This window comes from Lepidochelys kempii, chromosome 26 (genome assembly GCF_965140285.1).
Source record: "Lepidochelys kempii isolate rLepKem1 chromosome 26, rLepKem1.hap1, whole genome shotgun sequence".
Lineage (NCBI taxonomy): Eukaryota > Metazoa > Chordata > Testudines > Cheloniidae > Lepidochelys > Lepidochelys kempii.
The window spans coordinates 271,321-292,480 of record NC_136405.1 but is presented as its reverse complement, the minus strand read 5'-3'; the positions used below and the strand labels follow the sequence as shown (position 1 = coordinate 292,480).

At 44.2% G+C, this 21,160-nt stretch overlaps 1 protein-coding gene across 1 annotated transcript in view; it reads left to right on the top strand.

Moving 5' to 3' along the window:
* Positions 1-21,160, top strand: part of AP3M2 (adaptor related protein complex 3 subunit mu 2) — a 30,294-nt gene that overhangs the window by 7,093 nt on the left and 2,041 nt on the right. The window contains exons 3-9 of the mRNA XM_073325049.2: positions 2,086-2,257; positions 2,797-2,934; positions 3,246-3,331; positions 4,246-4,379; positions 8,489-8,696; positions 10,194-10,338; positions 10,844-10,960. Of these exons, the coding sequence (XP_073181150.1) occupies positions 2,086-2,257; positions 2,797-2,934; positions 3,246-3,331; positions 4,246-4,379; positions 8,489-8,696; positions 10,194-10,338; positions 10,844-10,944 (984 nt within the window). The 3' untranslated portion in view covers positions 10,945-10,960. The remainder of the gene's footprint in view (positions 1-2,085; positions 2,258-2,796; positions 2,935-3,245; positions 3,332-4,245; positions 4,380-8,488; positions 8,697-10,193; positions 10,339-10,843; positions 10,961-21,160) is intronic.

Genomic DNA, 21,160 nt, shown 5'->3' with positions numbered 1-21,160 from the left:
TTGACAGCACATTGAGGCTGGGCTGTGAAGACCACTACCCTCCCTAAGCTTCAGAGCCCAAGCTCCAGCCTGAGCTACAATGCCTACAACATCTGTTTTTAGCACAGTAGTGCCAAGCCCCTGTCTGACAACCTGGGTTGGGAGGCTGGCTGACACAGATTGTGTAAGCATGTTCAGGGCTATTGCACTAGTTACTCAGATTGCATTTTCAAGACTGTCTCAACAACCATAGTAGCTGGACACTGAATTTTTTTTTTTTTAAGTGAAAACTTAGAATCTGGAGAATGAGAAAAGAACAAGAAAGAGGTGCAGATGCACTTCACTGCATACTAGCTGTATAAGAGCCCTGGATAGACACACACACCACCAGGGCAAATATATTGTCACAATATTTTCACATTTTGTAGTACCTTTCATTACAAAGTATCCCAGAGTGCTTCACAAACTTCACAGATGATAATACTTGTCATTTGCATCATCCTTTTGTGTTTAAAGCATTGCCAGTGTATAGATAAAATAAATATGCATGAGCATGTATAATGGCTTAACCCCTACTGATATGCAACCGTCTCTTGGATGGCACATGTTAGCTGCTTAACACCACACAGGTACTATGTGACAGTTGAGGATAGGAAAAGAAGAATCATCTCTTCAGTTGATATTTGTGGGTGGGGTAGAATTAGGTAGGCAGGATGTAGTTACATCAGAATTTGGGCAAAATAGCTTAGTAACACTCTTGCTTTTATGTAAAATGCACTGGATTTCTAATAAGCACGCATGATCAGGAGCTTGGTTTTACTGAAAGATGACTTCTTAAACCACGCACAGCCCCTAGCATCAAGCTGTGGCATTGATTTAGTGCTGAATGAAAGGGAACTGCTAAATCACCAACACTACTTCCTTGTTGGAGATCTCCCATCCCAGTTGCTAAACTGGTAAGATTTGATAGGCTTACAGCCTGATTTGTTATGCTCTGACCAGAAATTGTAATACTGTTAAATACGTGTGTGGGTGGGAAGTGAGAAACAGTGAAGGAAGCATAGCCAAGCTGTACCAACTGTCACTGAGAGTCCGAGAGACTGAAGCAGATGCTGAGCTGGGGATCTTCTATTATTCATGCTACAGGTTTCTCCTTTTACCCACTTCTCAAGATTGTGTGCTGGGTTTCTGCCCTTCAAAAGGAGAGAATTGCTTCTCAGGCTTTTCAACAGATTGTGGAATACCAGACTTTTGCTCTCAGGATCTAATGTTAGCAGACCATTCAAGTTACCTTGGGTTTTGTTGGCAGTATATCAGAATCGGAAAGGGCATTGGGGTGAAAAGACTGAGAGTAATGTGGGAGGGAGGCACTTTAGAAATGTCAGTTGGTGAATGCATTTCCCTGTAAAACACGACCAGGTAGAGACAAACAGCATCAAAATCAGTTTGCTGTAGTTTTCCAGCTCTCCCCTAGCCTTCCCCCATACTAGAGACGTTGTATAAATAACTTACAACTTTCTTTAAAAACTGAAGTGACTTACACCAGTATAATAATACTGTATGTGTTTTGCAGTGTGAGTAACAAAACTAAGTGGAATAGCTGTGCATCAAGAGGGGATTATTCCCCACAAGCAGTGGGACTGCAGAGTCCTGCAGGTGAAGATTAGGATGTTTGAGAAAAGCAGCATATCTAAGACCTAGTCTGCACTAAAAAGTTAGGTCAACCTAGCTATGTCGCTTAAGTGTGTGAAAAATCCACACTCCTGAGTGCCGTAGTTAATCTGACTTGACTCCCGGTGTAGACAGTGCTGGGTCAACAAAATAATTCTTCCATCGACCTAGCTACTGCCTCTGGAGAAGGTGGATTATGTACAGTGATGGGAGAACCCCTCCTGTTGGTGTAGGTAGTGTCTATACTGAAGAATAAAGTGGCACAACTACAGTGGTGCAGCTGTGCTGCTGTAGCATTTCAAGTGAAGACAAGCTCTAATACTTGGCTAATTATCAGACCCATTGGTCTCTCACTTTTAGCAGCATTAAAATTCACAGCTGTTCTTGTGAATATGCTTAGTGGGGAAGCTGGGTAATTGTGTCTGTTTCATACAGGATTATTTTGGTGTCTGCTCGGAGGTAGTGATCAAGGACAATGTTGTGGTGGTTTATGAGGTGCTGGAGGAGATGCTGGACAATGGATTCCCATTGGCTACTGAGTCCAATATCCTGAAGGAGCTGATAAAACCCCCCACCATTTTGCGAACTGTTGTCAATACCATTACAGGTATAGGGGAGTGAGGGGTGGGTAAGGGGTTGAGTCATTGTGATGATCCTTCTACTGAAGTGATTCCAAATGCTGGGGAGGGAGGAGGAGAAGTTGATAGTCTGACCAAATCCTCCTAACCTCTAGCGTAGCTGTTGCTGTAAGGGAGCCCATGTTAGCATATTGGCATTGGGGCAGTCCAGTTTCTAACATTAGAGATAGGATCTCCTTTTACCTAAAAAGTCATCTGCCCACAATGGATTGTCCAGCACTCTAGTCGGATCCATGAAATGACTTTATGGCCAGGGTTGGTTTCCTAAGTGGACTGTTCCTCCCCCTTTCAAATGAGGGGTTAGTGGGAGGGGTGGCAGGAGAGGTAACGCTTGGTGAATTCATACTGTGAGTCATTGGAGAGTGACTTTACTGGAGTGACTGTGCTCTTCTATAATGAGAGGGAGGACTTTAGGAACAAATCAATGTTCTATATGGGTGAGGTCGGGGGCTTTTTCTGGGGCTTTGCTAGCTGCTTCTGTTCATCCTGATCTCCTTAACTCTTCCAGGAAGCACTAATGTAGGTGACCAGCTCCCTACTGGACAGCTATCAGTGGTGCCATGGCGACGGACCGGTGTGAAATACACCAATAATGAGGCATATTTTGATGTGATTGAGGAGATAGATGCAATCATTGACAAATCAGGTATGAGCATTCCTTCCAGTTAAGGCTGAGATATCCTTCTCTGGGAGTGCCTAGAGGGAGAGGATGTGTATTTTTCTTAGAGGAGGGAGGAGTGTTGGAAGCTTTTAGAAACTGTTCTCATTCTGACCTTTTGACAGCTCAGATGTGCTGTTTAGTCTTACATTTCTGTAAAGTGTCAGTGGATTCAAGCTGTAAGACCTGAATAGGGTTTGAATAGGCTGTGTTGCAGTCTTCCCCACTTGTCCAGGATGAATTTCAATCAGGTCCACAGTTGCCTTCCATAACCTGTTTTGTTTTACTTCCTGTTATAGGTTCCACAATTACAGCTGAAATCCAAGGCGTGATTGATGCCTGTGTTAAATTGACTGGGATGCCAGACCTCACCCTCTCTTTCATGGTAAAGTTCAAGAAAAGGGGTGATAGGTCCTCTTGATACTGTATAGAAGAAGTGCAGTATTCTTTAATCAAATAGCCTTCACTGGGATCCTAGGTGCCACCAGCTGCTAGGGTGCAGGTCTAGCTATGACAGATTCCAGGTATTCCAAGTAGAGAAAGGAAGAAGGAATGCATATAATGAAAAATCTCTATAAACATCTACAGTTTTGAGTGTAGGGGTGGTGGTTGTTAGAAGTAACCTACAGCAGTTACTAACCTCTAAGATGTAGCATTGCCTAAGGCAGCTTTCTCCCAGGGCTCATCTGTAAGGAGTTCACATCAGGATAGTTGTTTGACATCACTAAGTAGATAGGCTTCTTATACACTAGGATAGAATTACCGCGATAGGTACTCCTATTACACAAATATTAAACAGCTTAACACAGCTACAGAACAGAATGGGAGACACAGTTGCCAACTTTCATGCAGTAAATAAGCACCCCGACTTTCACAATAAGCCAAAAATCAAGCTAATCCCATTTCAAAACAAGGCCAAAACAAGCCCTAAGAACCCCAACACTCTATGTGACTAGATCCCCCCCGGCATGCAGTCTCTGACTATGGTGGGCCCACTGTGCACCCCTGACTCTCTCCCCCCCTTGCCCCTGGTTGCCGGGAGCCGATCAAAAAAAAACAAGCAACACGTCAAAAACTAGCCTACAAGCAACTCACAAGCCAATTAAGCCAAAACCACATCCAATTTCTGTGTTTTTTTTTTTCATGGGTTTGGCATGTCTGATGGGAGACTGTATTGTGTGCTACATGGCAGGTGCTTGAGGTGAGACACGGGAAAGGAGCTAGAGGAAAGAGCATGGACAGATTCCTTTTCACAAATTTTGTTGGTTTCTTGGACTTCTTGACTCAGTCTTATTTCAGAATCCCCGGTTACTGGATGATGTCAGCTTCCATCCATGTGTGCGATTCAAGCGCTGGGAATCAGAGCGGATCCTCTCTTTCATCCCACCAGATGGAAATTTCCGATTGCTCTCCTATCATGTCAGTGCTCAGAAGTAAGTAGGGAATTTAGAACTGAGGGTTTTCAAAATCTGGACTTTTGTCCCTTCCTGCTCATTGCTCTAGAAAAGGATCACTTGCTTCCTTTGCTGAGTGAGAAACTGGGAAAACTAGTGCTATTTTTTAAATTTAAACTCTGTACTCTTTGAAGCAATAACCTTGCAATTTCAGTTCAGTTCTGCAAGCCAACTCTGTTCACATCCCAGTGGCGGGTGTGTAATCTACAGTTGGGACAAAGTAGGCCGTAGTGTCTGCTGTCTATTTTAGTTCATTACACTAACAAGGCTCCTTAAAATAAAGTAAAATAATTGCATAATGCAATTATGTTGGTGTCTGTTTTAATGTAGACACTGAAGCCATTTATTAGACTTGGTTGAGCAAAGTGCACCTTGAAATCTGCACAGTATAAAAAAGAGCAGAAATGATGGTTTCAGGCCGCAAACACATAGAATCATAGAATATCAGGGTTGGAAGGGACCTCAGGAGGTCATCTAGTCCAACCCCTTGCTCAAAGCAGGACCGATCCCCAATTAAATCATCCCAGCTAGGGCTTTGTCAAGCCTGACCTTAAAAACTTCTAAGGAAGGAGATTCCACCACCTCCCTAGGTAACGCATTCCAGTGTTTCACCACCCTCCTAGTGAAAAAGTTTTTCCTAATATCCAACCTAAATCTCCCCCACTGCAACTTGAGACCATTACTCCTTGTCCTGTCATCTGTTATCACTGAGAATAGTCTAGATCCATCCTCTTTGGATCCACCTTTCAGATAGTTAAAAGCAGCTATCAAATCCCCCCTCATTCTCCTCTTCCGTAGACTAAACAATCCCAGTTCCCTCAGCCTCTCCTCATAAGTCATGTGTTCCAGACCCCTAATCATTTTTGTTGCCCTTCGCTGGACTCTCTCCAATTTTTCCACATCCTTCTTGTAGTGTGGGGTCCAAAACTGGACACTGTACTCCAGATGACGCCTCACCAATGTCGAATAGAGGGGAGCGATCATGTCCCTCGATCTGCTGGCAATGCCCCTACTTATACATCCCAAAATGCCATTGGCCTTCTTGGCAACAAGGGCACACTGTTGACTCATATCCAGCTTCTCATCCACTATAACCCCTAGGTCCTTCTCTGCAGAACTGCTGCCTAGCCATTCGGTCCCTAGTCTGTAGCGGTGCATTGGATTCTTCTGTCCTAAGTGCAGGACTCTGCAGTTGTCCTTGTTGAACCTCATCAGATTTCTTTTGGCCCAATCCTCTAATTTGTCTAGGTCCTTCTGTATCCTATCCCTCCCCTCCAGCGTATCTACCACTCCTCCCAGTTTAGTGTCATCCGCAAACTTGCTGAGGGTGCAATCCACACCATCCTCCAGATCATTTATGAAGATATTGAACAAAGCCGGCCCCAGGACCGACCCTTGGGACACTCCGCTAGATACCGGCTGCCAACTAGACATGGAGCCATTGATCGCTACCCGTTGAGCCCGACAATCTAGCCAACTTTCTACCCACCTTATAGTGCATTCATCAAGCGCATACTTCTTTAACTTGCTGACAAGAATACTGTGGGAGACCGTGTCAAAAGCTTTGCTAAAGTCAAGGAACAACGCGTACACCGCTTTCCCCTCATCCACAGAGCCAGGTATCTTGTCATAGAAGGCAATTAGATTAGTCAGGCATGACTTGCCCTTGGTGAATCCATGCTGACTGTTCTTGATCACTTTCCTCTCCTCTAAGTGCTTCAGAATTGATTCCTTGAGGACCTGCTCCATGATTTTTCCAAGGACTGAGGTGAGGCTGACTGGCCTGTAGTTCCCAGGATCCTCCTCCTTCCCTTTTTTAAAGATGGGCACTACATTAGCCTTTTTCCAGTCGTCCAGGACTTCCCCTGATCGCCATGAGTTTTCAAAGATAATGGCCAATGGCTCCGCAATCACATCCGCCAACTCCTTTAGCACTCTCGGATGCAATGCATCCGGCCCCATAGACTTGTGCACGTCCAACTTTTCTAAATAGTCCCGAATTGCTTCTTTCTCCACAAAGGGCTGGTACCTCCTCCCCATGTTGTGCTGCCCAGTGCAGTAGTCTGGGAGCTGATCTTGTTCGTGAAGACAGAGGCAAAAAAAGTATTGAGTACATAAGCTTTTTCCACATCCTCTGTCACTAGGTTGCCACCCTCATTCAGTAAGGGGCCCACACTTTCCTTGACTTTCTTCTTGTTGCTAACATATCTGAAGAAACCCTTCTTGTTACTCTTAACATCTCTTGCTAGCTGCAACTCCAGGTGTGATTTAGCCTTCCTGATTTCATTCCTACATGCCCAAGCAATATTTATATACTCATCCCTGGTCATTTGTCCAATCTTCCACTTCTTGTAAGCTTCTTTTCTGTGTTTAAGATCAGCAAGGATTTCACTGTTAAGCCAAGCTGGTCGCCTGCCATATTTACTATTCTTTCTACACATCGGGATGGTTTGTCCCTGTAACCTCAATAAGGATTCTTTAAAATAAAGCCAGCTCTCCTGGACTCCTTTCCCCCTCATGTTATTGTCCCAGGGGATCTTGCCCATCAGTTTCCTGAGGGAGTCAAAGTCTGCTTTTCTGAAGTCCAGGGTCCGTATTCTGCTGCTCTCCTTTCCTCCTTGTGTCAGGATCCTGAACTCGACCATCTCATGGTCACTGCCTCCCAGGTTCCCATCCACTTTAGCTTCCCCTACTAATTCTTCCTGATTTGTGAGCAGCAGGTCAAGAAGAGCTCTGCCCCTAGTTGGTTCCTGCAGCACTTGCATCAGGAAATTGTCCCCTACCCTTTCCAAAAACTTCTTGGATTGTCTGTGCACCGCTGTATTGCTCTCCCAGCAGATATCAGGGTGATTGAAGTCTCCCATGAGAACCAGGGCGTGCGATCTAGTAGCTTCTGCGAGTTGCCGGAAGAAAGCCTCATCCCCCTGGTCTGGTGGTCTATAGCAGACTCCCACCACGACATCACCCTTGTTACTCACACTTCTAAACTTAATCCAGAGACTCTCAGGTTTTTCTGCAGTGTCATACTGCTCTCTTACATACAGTGCAACTCCCCCACCTTTTCTGCCCTGCCTGTCCTTCCTGAACAGCTTATATCCATCCATGACAGTACTCCAGTCATGTGAGTTATCCCACCAAGTCTCTGTTATTCCAATCACATCATAATTCCTTGACTGTGCCAGGACTTCCAGTTCTCCCTGCTTGTTTCCCAGGCTTTGTGCATTTGTGTATAGGCACTTGAGATAACCCGCTGATCACCCCTCTTTCTCAGTATGAGGCAGGAGCCCTCCCCTCTCACACGCTCCTGCTCGTGCTTCCTCCCGGTATCCCACTTACCTCAGGGCTTTGGTCTCCTTCCCCCGGTGAACCCATTTTAAAGCCCTCCTCACTAGGTTAGCCAGCCTGCTTGCGAAGATGCTCTTCCCTCTCTTTGTTAGGTGGAGCCCGTCTCTGCCTAGCACTCCTCCTTCTTGGAACACCATCCCATGGTCAAAGAATCCAAAGCCTTCTCTCCGACACCACCTGCGTAGCCATTCGTTGACTTCCACGATTCGACGGTCTCTACCCTGGCCTTTTCCTTCCACGGGGAGGATGGACGAGAACACCACTTGCGCTTCAGACTCCTTTATCCTTCTTCCCAGAGCTGCGTAGTCTGCAGTGATCCGCTCAAGGTCATTCTTGGCAGTATCATTGGTGCCCACACTTACACAGTCCAAGGCAGTGCTGCTGCCTTTGCTTAGAGCAACTTGCTGACATGGTTCCGTTCTGCAAGAAAATCCAGCATCCTTCACTCAACCCCCAAAGCATGTTCCAAACAATAATTAATGCTTGACACACCTGCAATGTGAGGAAGTGGAAAACTGTGATACAGAAAGATTGTGACCTACCAAAGGATATGGTTAACAGAGCTGAGATGGTATCCTGACTTCCTGGTCTGGGCTTTAGCTACCATACCACGCTCATTTCCTTCCTCCTTATGCAGAAGGAATGTCTTGTAGTGTGGGCTGTGCAGCGCCTGGGTGGTGGTGGTGGAATAGAACATGGTGAGGGGTAGGCTACAATAGCAGTAACTTGTCCTTTTGTTTCAGCTTGGTGGCAATTCCTGTCTATGTTAAACACAACATCAGTTTCCGTGACAGCAGCTCATTGGGACGCTTTGAGATCACAGTGGGACCCAAGCAGACTATGGGAAAGACTGTAGAGGGGGTGATGGTCACCAGCCAGATGCCAAAAGGGGTCTTGAACATGAGCCTCACCCCCTCACAGGGAATGCACACCTTTGATCCAGTTACAAAGGTGAGAAAAAAGGATGCAGTGGGACTTTTCTTATAGCCTGATGTACAAGGGTCACTCTCTTGGTAAGAACATAACATAAGATGAAAAGTCCATCTAGCCCGGTATCCTGTCTTCCGACAGTGGCCAAACTGCATAAACTGCTTTCTCTGGGTTTTGGCCTAAGATCTGGAGGGGAGCTCCTTGTCTCAAGAAATGTCTCCACTTGTTTGGCGCTGAGCATCACTCCTAGCAGAGCCTTCCCTACCTGGAGAGAGCCCCCTGCCCTGTACTGAGAGGAATTCTTATCTAGTGTGCCAAAACTAGTCGCTTCTGCCCATTGTGATGCAGACTGATCAGCTCAGGGCCCTGAGCAAATAGCCAACCCCCTCTGAATTGGGATGGGCAATATCATGGAAGTGGAGATGGGGATTATCTCCTGCAGTAAAACACCTGATTTTTGGTCACTCACTCCTGCATGGTGATGGGAACAGAAGTTACAAGGATTGTAATGACAGGTTTCAGAGTAACAGCCGTGTTAGTCTGTATTCGCAAAAAAAAGGGGAGTACTTGTGGTACCTTAGAGACTAACCAATTTATTTGAGCATAAGATGCATCCGATGAAGTGAGCTGTAGCTCACGAAAGCTTTTGCTCAAATAAATTGGTTAGTCTCTAAGGTGCCACAAGGATTGTAATGCTCCACAAGAAGGATTTATTGCTACATGGTCAGACTATGGGTCTGTGTAAAGGAATGTGCCTCTTGAACTGTGATTACAAAATTTCCTTGCCATAAGGTCTTATCAAAGGGGATATACTTATTTTTATTAGTTTGGTTTTTTTGGGTCCCTTTGCCCAGATTCCTTTACAGGGAACATTTGATGCCCCAGCTGGGTAAAAGTGAGGTGGAGTCTCACTGGCAGTGCCAATCTTGGCCACTGGGGGGCACGCTCCTTTAATCAGACCACAGTTTCACTATGCAGCATTAAATCCTCTTCATGGCTTGAATGTGAAGAACCAAATACTGGGATGGGCTGAAAGCATCTTTGCTTAAAACCTTCACTGGGATGGTCCTTTACAGGAGTGAGTCTCAACCAGTGGTACATGTACCCTGGGGGTACACAGGGGTCTTCGGGGTACATCAGCTCATCTACAGGCTACATTAAAAACCACTAGCAAAGTCAGTACAAACTAGAATTTCATAGGGATAATGACTTGTTCGTATTGCTCTATATAACATACACTGAAATGTAAGCACCATATTTATATTCCAATTGATTCATAATTATATAGTAAAAATGAGAAAGAAAGCAATTTTTCAGTAATAGTGTGCTGTGACACTTTTGTATTTTTATGTCTGATTTTGTAAGCAAGTCGTTTTTAAGTGAGATGAAATTTGGGGGTATGCAAGACAAATCAGACTCCCGAAAGGGGTACAATAGTCTGGAAAGGTTGAGCCACTGCTTTACAAGGTATCATCATTTCATCCATCTATCTTAATACCTTGTTTCTGTCCTTTGAAGTTGCTCTCATGGGATGTAGGGAAAATAAACCCCCAGAAGCTGCCGAGTCTGAAGGGAACTATGAGCCTTCAAGCTGGCACATCCAAACCTGATGAGAATCCCACCATCAACCTTCAGTTTAAAATTCAGCAGCTGGCTATCTCTGGTAAGTGGCTGTCAGCCTGGACCCTGGACAGTCCTGTTCTACTTCATGCACTGGGTGAACATATGTCTGACATGCAGAATGTGCTTCTGGATGCATATGGGGCCATGTGAGTGTCATAACTAGGTTCTTCATCTAAAATAGTCTCTGTAGTTGGACTACACACTGGTGTATGCTTAGGGGATTGTTCATACAGTCTCTCCTGATTGCTGTGCGAAACAGCCCATCTGTGTTTCCCTTATCTGTGCCCCCCTTAATTACTCTCCCCCTCTAGAGTTCTGTAAAGCATTTTAGGGATGTGTACAGCGCGTATGAACAATGCTGTTAACAAAGTTGAGGCAGGTGGTGACCAGCAGTCTATGTCCCTTTGCCTTCCTTCTGCTTTCCAGTATTGCCTGCACATTGTTTCTAGCTTTTGTGCTCTCTCAAGGCCTCTCCCCTCCATCTGTGGCAGTATTGCAGCTCTCCTCCAACCCTCAAAGTTTCACTGTCTTTTCATTTGTTTTAGGGCTGAAGGTAAATCGCCTGGACATGTATGGGGAGAAGTACAAACCGTTCAAGGGCATAAAATACATGACCAAGGCTGGCAAGTTCCAAGTCCGAACTTAGAGAGCCCAAGAGTGAGGCAAGAACCACAAGCATTTTCTCATTTCCTATGTACCCAGTTGTTGGATCCAGCCTCTGCCCGCTATCAACCCCCATGGGGCTGCCCCCTTGCTTTTTTCTAGTTCCTCCAGGGATGCCAGTACCCAGGTGGATTGGCAATGGCATATACAGGGAAGAACAGGACTGACCTGAAACCATCTCAACTTTAGCTGAGTCTTAAGTTCTCAAGTGGCGGCAAAGGAAAAATGTGAGAAATGTTCCAGTTCCTCGGGGATGTGGGTTCCGATATGTCAACTCAGTTCTTTCTACCTTTAACCTGCTTGGCAAAGGACACTCTGGAGGCCTTCTCCCCTTGTGAGCCCCGTACCATGCATTGCTAGGTTGGCTAGCATTTCTATGCAGATCGAACAAGGTTCAGTTAAAGAAGCTGGACTCAAAATTTAATGGTTTAGAATTTGCTCCTCTCCCTAACTGGCGATTCTTGTTAGAACTGGAAGGAGAGATAGGATTAGTCATGTGAGAAGAGGTCAGTTGGAATATTTCTTTGGAGAGGCAAAGGGAAATGGAGGCATCTCCTTTCCAGAAGTGGGAAGGAGGGAGCAGGAGCCTGTTCAGAAGGTTCACAAGGGGAGCAGGGAGGAAGTTGGAAGAGTGAATCTGGTTATCTCTTGCTACACAGAGCTCTCTTGATCATTACATAACTTGAGCCTCTGAGGAGAGACTGGAAATTCCCAACTAAACCTAGCCTTATGCCCTGCCAAGAGCTGACTGGAGCAGGGATTACCTTGTGATGTCTGAAGGATGGGGGTATCTGAACATGCTTACTGTCGTGAGACCCTGCTTCTCTTCTCTATTCAGTATTTTGGGGGGTGGGGGAGTGTTCTCTTGGTTCCCTTGTTGGGGGAGGTGGGACAGTTGTATATATAATTATTTAAGCATCTGTGTGAAGTGACGTATGATGGCAACCCTAATGGCTGCTAAATGAAGAGGATAGGCTCTGTCCTGGCAAAGCGTAGGGGAGAGCGATGCCTCTCTCCTTATCTGTAACAATGGCTATGGTGGTTCTGTTGCTCACTGATGTGTTTGTTTAAGGTCCCATGTCCTAGTATGTTTATGATGTTCCTGGCTGTTATACTTGATTCCACTCCCTGCCTTGTTTTGCTACTGTGCCGATAGACTTTAGCCTCTTTTGTCATTCCTCTGGGGTCATCTGTCCTATGAGAGACTATGCCGCATTTGTTCCCATTCCAGCCTGTGCTGCATCTCTCTGCACAGAGTAATGTATACATGGACAGTGTGCATATTGCTCCATGTTGCCCATGATGTGCTCTTCAGCCACTGAATGCCATATGTGCTCTTCTGGGGTAACAGAACTTACCTGTGGTCTACTGGGCATATGACTACATAACCCAGAAAGCTTCCTTGGCTGTGCAGTCAAGCACACATAACCTGTGTGTATGTGACCAAGAGGAGTGACACCCACTGTGGGATAACATGCATTTTGCTCTGATCTGTGTGTGATGTATGTTTGTAATGGGTGATTGTTACCTCATTTTGGAATTAGATTCCTGTGCAGCTAATATGAATGCTACTGCAGGGTGGCCTAGGATCTGAGCATGCTCAGTGCAAATGTAACAGTTCTTCCAGGGTATCAATAAAAGTCAATTTTACCCGTTGTGTGTGTTCAGTGTTCTGTCTGGGGTTCAAAAGGGATGCAGAAGGTATGCATGGTTGAAGTTAGATCATGCTAACTGGATCTTAGGTGATTGGGACCCCAGTGAGATGATCAGTGTATCAATAATCTGAATTATTCCCAAATCAGCAAGTTACCATGCTGAAATTAATTGATTTATTGGGATTACTATTTCTAATGGCACCCAAAGATGTGCTGTGCACCTACCAAAACGGAAGACATGATACCTCCATTATAAAAGACAGGATGTGGCTGATAGCTTATTCTCAGTGCGGCTCCAGATCTTATTCACCTTCCTTGGTCTAAGATATCTTGAATTTGGTGACCTCGCTACAAAAACGCTATCAGATGGGTCTTTTGCAGGCTGCCTGGACTGTCCAGGTATCCTGCAAAAGATATATATTTAATATGTTTTTTGGAGAGAGCTGAGTGTGCTTCCCAAAATGATGAAGGAATGGAAAGGAGTTCTGTAGGTTTCTTGTCTGGCTATGTTCCTGTTGAAATAATTACTTTAATGCGGTTGGGATTTCATTGTATTGTATGGTAAATGATTTTTTAGGATGTCTAGAGCCTTGCATAGGCATTTTTTTGTTGTTCTTAATCTAAATAAATAAATACCTGCATGGGGAGCTTACAAGCTAATATAGAATATAGGGACAAACAAGGCACCAAGTAGAGGGGTGGGAAACATTAATGAGGTTACTCTGATGGCTAGGAAGTGACATGTTGGAGGAAAGGAAGGTGGGGCTTTAGAAGGACTTGGGGTGTATTTTAATTAGAATAAATGTCTAGCTGGCAAACTTTTGGCAGGCATTGGGGCTGGAAGTTCTTGAGGAGTTTGAATGAGATACGGGTCTTGGCTGTGAAGGGTGAGCCATACATCAGAGGCAATAGCAGAGTGGTAAGAAAGTTCAAAGGAGAAGGAGAACAAATGGCATTGAGGCTAGCATCGATAATGAGGCATGGGAGTGATGCAATGAGAAATAAGGTCTGTTAAGTGCTAGAGGGTACAGTAATGGAAGATTTTGAAGGTGAGATAAATGAAGTTGAATAGGATGTGATCAGTGACAGGTCAGGGAAATGCTCTTGCCAATGGTAGGTTGTCTTTTAATCAACTAAAGATGGCACCATGGGCTTCAAGGAGACTGGAGAGGAGGTACGCAAGGTAAGAGAAGGGTCAGAATGAGAGTGCTACGTATAGAAGTTGAATCTTAGAGCTGTTGTGGAGGAATAAGTGGTAGTATTTGTACACAATCGAGTGAGGGAAAGGAAGGTGTCAAGGTTCCCCCTCTCTCCTCAGGCTACAGGCCTGAGTGACAGACAGTGGAGGAGGCACGGATTTTTGGAAGAAAGATGAGGAGTTCACTCTCTTGTCCTTATTAAACTGACCACGAGCCATCCAAGAGATGTAACAGGCTGATATGCTGGATTGAATGGAAGGATTTGTTAAAGTCCGAAGGGACCACTGTGATAATCTAGTCTGACTGCCTGTGTAATAAGTGATAGAACCTCCCAAAAATAATTCCTAGAGCAGATCTTTGGTTAAAAAAGTTGCCAGTGATGGAGAATCCACCATGACCCTTGGTGAATTGTTCTAAGGGTTAATTACCATCACTGTTAAAAATTTATGCCTTATTTCTAGTCTGAATTTGTCTACAATCCAGCCATGGGATTGTGTTATACCTTTTTCTGCTAGATTGAAGAGCCCATTATCAGATCTTTGTTCCTCATGTAGGGACTTATAAACTGTGATCAAGTTGCCCCTTAATCTTCTCTTTGTTGAGCTAAATAGTTCGAGCTTCTCGATTCTATCACATAAGGCATGTTTTCTTATCATTTAATCATTTTCATGGGTCTTCTCTGAACCCTTTCCAATTTTATCAACATCCTTCAACTATGAACACAAGAATTTGACAGCTGTAGTCACACCAAACACAGAAATAAAATAACCTCTCTACTCCTACTGCAGATTCCCCTATGTATTTATCAAGGATCATACTAACTCTTTTAACCACAGTTGCCCTGGGAGCTTTTGTTTAGCTGATTATCCACCACAACCTGCAAATCCTTTTCAAGTCAGTATTTCCTAGGATAGAGTCCCCCATCTTGTAAGTATGGCCTACATTCTTTGTTCCTAGATGTATACATTTACATTTAGCTGTATTAAAACACACATTGTTTGCTAGCTCCCAGCTTACCAGATGATCCAGATCACTCTGTCACAATGACCTCTCCCCTTCATTATTTACCATGTCCCCAGTTTCTGTTTCCTCTGCAAACTTTATCAGTGATGATTTTATGTTTTCTTCCAGGTCATTGATTAAAATGTTAAATAGCATAGGCCCAAGAGTCAATCCCTGTGGAATCCCACACCTGCTTGATGATGATTCCCTTTTTACAATTACATTTTGAGACTTATCAACAAGCTTTTAATCTATTTAATGTGTGCCATGTTAATTCTGTATCATTCTAGTTTTAATAAAATGTCGTTCAATACCAAATCAAAACCTTACAGAAATAAAAATGTATTACATCAACAGTATTGCCTGTATCAACCAAATTTGTAATCTTATCAAAAAAGATATCAAGTTAGATTGACAAGATCTATTTTCCATAAACCCATGTTGGCTGGCATTAATTATATATTGCCCTCCTTTAATTCTGTATTAATCGCGTCTCATATCAGCCGCTCCATTATCTTTCCAGGCCAGGAGTGGTTGTGCGTTGTCAGCATAGAGATGGTTGCCAAAGCTGGCTTGAGGTCCTTCATTAGTATCCTTAGTGAAACTTGCATCATTGCCTCTGCCCCTGGGCTGTCTCAGGATAATCCTCCAGTGAGTAACTTGTCAAACATAGAGTTGGAAATGTATATGATGCCAAACCCTTTATCTGAGGCTTCCACCTGCTTTCTGCGATTTGCATCTCTCTGGGGTTCCGTTGTATTTCTTTCCTGTGCCAAGTAGGGGTCCTAACTCAAATAATGAACTGTTTTTTACTGAATATAACATGAGGCCAAAGTTACTGTCCTATACACACTGCTCATGTCTTGCACTGGAATTGTATAGTATGTTTTCACATCTGCTGGAGGCTGATAGACTTGCACGTGCCAAGAGAACTGAGGCCCAGCAGGCTTGGAGATGATTTTGGGGGTTGCTTTTTACAGGGAATTCACCTCACCCAAGGCCAGAATGGAAGGGATGGGCCTGTCTGAACACACTAATCTCAGAATGCCATCCATTCTCTAGGCCTCTGTCTTTGGTGGAAGAGCATGGTGGTGGATCACCACAGTTTTTTTTCAAAGCTGTGATATATCACTAACCAACAGAAATGTTTTCTAACGTACTCACCTTGACTAAATCAGGAAAGCTGGCCTTGTGAGTAAGGCAGGGGATTGGGTCCTGGGGGAGCTGAGATCAGTCCCCAGCTCTGTCACAGACTCCCTATGTGGCCTTGAGCAAATCACTTAATATCTCTGTCTCAGTTGAAAGAAAAGGAGTACTTGTGGCACCTTAGAGACTAACCAATTTATTTGAGCATGAGCTTTCGTGAGCTACAGCTCACTTCATCGGATGCATACCGTGGAAACTGCAGCAGACTTTATATATACACAGAGAATATGAAACAATACCTCCTCCCACCCCACTGTCCTGCTGGTAATAACTTATCTAAAGTGATCATCAGGTGGGCCATTTCCAGCACAAATCCAGGTTTTCTTACCCTCCACCCCCCCACACAAATTCACTCTCCTGCTGGTGATAGCCCATCCAAAGTGACAACTCTTTACACAATGTGCATGATAATCAAGTTGGGCTATTTCCTGCACAAATCCAGGTTTTCTCACATCCCCCCACCCCCATACACACACAAACTCACTCTCCTGCTGGTAATAGCTCATTCAAACTGACCACTCTCCAAGTTTAAATCCAAGTTAAACCAGAACATCTGGGGGGGGGGGTAGGAAAAAACAAGAGGAAACAGGCTACCTTGCATAATGACTTAGCCACTCCCAGTCTCTATTTAAGCCTAAATTAATAGTATCCAATTTGCAAATGAATTCCAATTCAGCAGTTTCTCCCTGGAGTCTGGATTTGAAGTTTTTTTGTTTTAAGATAGCGACCTTCATGTCTGTGATTGCGTGACCAGAGAGATTGAAGTGTTCTCCGACTGGTTTATGAATGTTATAATTCTTGACATCTGATTTGTGTCCATTTATTCTTTTACGTAGAGACTGTCCAGTTTGACCAATGTACATGGCAGAGGGGCATTGCTGGCACATGATGGCATATATCACATTGGTGGATGTGCAGGTGAACGAGCCTCTGATAGTGTGGCTGATGTTATTAGGCCCTGTGATGGTGTCCCCTGAATAGATATGTGGGCACAATTGGCAACGGGCTTTGTTGCAAGGATAAGTTCCTGGGTTAGTGGTTCTGTTGTGTGGTATGTGGTTGTTGGTGAGTATTTGCTTCAGGTTGCGGGGCTGTCTGTAGGCAAGGACTGGCCTGTCTCCCAAGATTTGTGAGAGTGTTGGGTCATCCTTTAGGATAGGTTGTAGATCCTTAATAATGCGTTGGAGGGGTTTTAGTTGGGGGCTGAAGGTGACGGCTAGTGGCGTTCTGTTATTTTCTTTGTTAGGCCTGTCCTGTAGTAGGTAACTTCTGGGAACTCTTCTGGCTCTATCAATCTGTTTCTTTACTTCTGCAGGTGGGTATTGTAGTTGTAAGAAAGCTTGACAGAGATCTTGTAGGTGTTTGTCTCTGTCTGAGGGGTTGGAGCAAATGCGGTTGTATCGCAGAGCTTGGCTGTAGACGATGGATCGTGTGGTGTGGTCAGGGTGAAAGCTGGAGGCATGCAGGTAGGAATAGCGGTCAGTAGGTTTCCGGTATAGGGTGGTGTTTATGTGACCATTGTTTATTAGCACTGTAGTGTCCAGGAAGTGGATCTCTTGTGTGGATCTCCAGCTAGAAACTGCTGAATTGGAATTCATTTGCAAATTGGATACCATTAATTTAGGCTTAAATAGAGACTGGGAGTGACTAAGTCATTATGCAAGGTAGCCTGTTTCCTCTTGTTTTTTCCTACCCCCCACCCCAGATGTTCTGGTTTAACTTGGATTTAAACTTGGAGAGTGGTCAGTTTGAATGAGCTATTACCAGCAGGAGAGTGAGTTTGTGTGTGTATGGGGGTGGGGGGGATGTGAGAGAACCTGGATTTGTGCAGGAAATAGCCCAACTTGATTATCATGCACATTGTGTAAAGAGTTGTCACTTTGGATGGGCTATCACCAGCAGGAGAGTGAATTTGTGTGTGGGGGGGTGGAGGGTGAGAAAACCTGGATTTGTGCTGGAAATGGCCCACCTGATGATCACTTTAGATAAGCTATTACCAGCAGGACAGTGGGGTGGGAGGAGGTATTGTTTCATATTCTCTGTGTATATATAAAGTCTGCTGCAGTTTCCACGGTATGCATCCGATGAAGTGAGCTGTAGCTCACGAAAGCTCATGCTCAAATAAATTGGTTAGTCTCTAAGGTGCCACAAGTACTCCTTTTCTTTTTGCGAATACAGACTAACACGGCTGTTACTCTGAAACCTGTCTCAGTTGAGACTTCTGTAAAACAGGGATAATATTTTCTCCTACCCTTGTCTCTCATGTATTTGGGTCATAAACTCTTCTGGCAGGGACTGTCTCCATGTGAATGTACAGCATTTAGCACAATGAGACCCTGATCTTGGGCCATCTATGCATTGCTATAATGCAAATAAATAATCGTGTAAGTTTTATCGGTGGTTTTGGTATATGGTATCAGGGTTTAGCCTATGTTGTTTCCTGTCAAGAGATGTTCCTTGAAATTATCTCAACCTCTTCAACATTTAAATGGTAGGCTGTACTAGAAACCAAAGATCCGGTCCAGGGGCAGCCTGTGCTCCATCACATCAGATGACAATTGAAGGAAATGTTAGTTTAAAAAATACTTTCTGACAAATACAACAGGCTTCTTACAAGCTACGGCTGCTGTGTCTCAAGACTCAGGTTTGGTGTCTGGGAAGGAATATTTGTCTTCCTTACTGTTAGCAGATTTTGTTACAGAGATCTATAAACTTGCACCCCAGCATTCAAGGAAAGAAAACTTCACCCCAGAGCCCTGCTAAACCTCTTGGGAACAAGATGCTTCTCTTTTTTTTTTTTGTAGTAAGTCTGTTAAAGTATCTCTCTTTGATTATCTCTGCTGTTTCGTTTCGATTAAATCTCTAAAGTCTTCCATATTCTCATCACTGTAGGCTGTGAACCTTGCTAAAAATGCACTGGAACCTGACCAGGACTTTGCAAACAACCCTGGTGCTCAAGCCTGCTCCGCTGCTGAGTCAGCGACCTCTGCACTGAGGCATTGTCTCTATAGTCTGTGGTTTCCGTAACCCAGTCTGAGAGAGGCTGCTGTCTTTTCACTTTGCATTTTCAAACCAGGAGGCCAAACTGCTCTGGTTAATTAAATTTAAAATGATTCCTGTTTGAACATGCCCGGGCAGCCCCAATGGGATGCAGCCAAATTCCTCCCTTTGTTTGCCCTGAAACTATTATTTTTCAAATAGTAATATTGCATGATTATCCAGAGTAAGCCTCTCTGTGACGAGAGGAAAGTTGTGTGTATCTTAGGAATTTGGATACATAAGGATCTAAAATCAAAATCTCTGACTCAGGCACATGTGTTCAGGACAGGCTTAATGGCTGTTGGGGGCTATTATACCTTCTCAGTAGTAACTCTGACTAAACTGTTCCAGCAAATTTCATTGAGAACTACTTGACCCAGGGAAAAGTCAAACAACTCTGTTTCTGGAAAAGGAGCTGCCCTTAACAGTTCTGGCATTAAGCACAGGTACAACAAAGGCCACTCTATGCTGCATCCTATCTCTCCTCCCTATGCATCCTGCAGTCAGTGGGACTGAGAGCACATCCTGGTGAAACGTGACCAGAAACACCCAAACATTACTGTAGAGGGCTTGCCACGCCAGTGAGTACTGAGTAGCAGGAGACAATACTAGTGAGTGGCAAATGCCATACGTGTATATAGCTCTTGACAGTGATAAGAAAAGTCTGTGCCCTGAAGGGCTTATGAGCCAAGAGCTTGACCCTGCCAGCCTTGCTCATGCTGAGTACTGTTTTACTCTGAGAGCAATCCCATTGATTTCTGTGGGATTGCTTGAGGAGTGTGATACTAATCAATGTGACAGGTTTCAGAGTAGCAGCCGTGTTGGTCTGTATCCTCAAAAAGAAAAGGAGTACTTGTGGCACCTTAGAAACTAACACATTTATTTGAGCATAAGCTTTCGTGAGCTACAGTTGCATCCGATGAAGTGAGCTGTAGCTCACGAAAGCTTATGCTCAAATAAATGTGTTGGTCTCTAAGGTGCCACAAGTCCTCCTTTTCTTTAATCGATGTGAGTAAGGGTGGCAGAACTGAGTGGTATGATAAGAAAAGCTGTAGAAAAATTATATATGTGCAAGAGGTAAGTGTGACATAATGCATTGTGGATGGTTTAGATTACAGGTTTCTTTGGTGTAATGGCTTAACTGTCAGGGGTGACATTTGGGAGTGAAAGGGGAGGGGTAAAAAGAGTGTGAATTTTTAGGAGGGTCTTCAGTGACATTCCTGAGTATATAGGGCAGGGAGGCTATTCCAGGCATCAAGGGTGATGTACAAAAGGCTTACAGGTTTTTTTTCTGCTGACAGCTCCATCCTTACCTATTTGACCTTTTTCTTGTCTAAGTGTTCAGCTGTCTGTCAGAAGGGAAGCAAATGGAAGAGTAGCTAGTGTATAAACAAGCATAGAATCATAAAAATGCAGGAGTGGAAGGAATCTTGATAGGTCATCTAGTCCAGTCCCATGCACTGAGGCAGGGTTAAGTATTATCTAGGCCATCCCTGACAGGTGTTTGTCTAACCTGTTCTTAAAAACCTCCTGTGATGGAGATTCTACAACCTCCTTAGGTAATTTCTTCCAGTGCTTAATTATCCTACAGTCAGAAAGTTTTTCCTAATGTCTAACCTAAATCTCCCTTGCTGCAACTTAAACCCATTAGTGTATGCCTTGTCCTGTGTGTGTTCATACATTTTGGACTTCAGCACTGCTATGAAGAGTTGAGCTGAGCAACCCATGTATTTTGCTTTGCTGCTCATACCAGAGCCAATCTCAAACAGTTCAAGTTACCAAAGTAAACAGGGACAAGATAGAGTTTATATTCATTCATTGTTAGCTCATAGTATAACTTGAGTTTTGTCCCTAATGCTCCAAGGTCTAGCTCAAACTGAACGGTACTTTAAACTCAAGCTATCTGGCCCATCTGGTGGGATACGATGAAGCTTGAAAAAAGAAAAGGAGTACTTGTGGCACCTTAGAGACCAACCAATTTATTTGAGCATGAGCTTTCGTGAGCTACAGCATGCATCCGGTGAAGTGAGCTGTAGCTCACGAAAGCTCATGCTCAAATAAATTGGTTAGTCTCTAAGGTGCCACAAGTCCTCCTTTT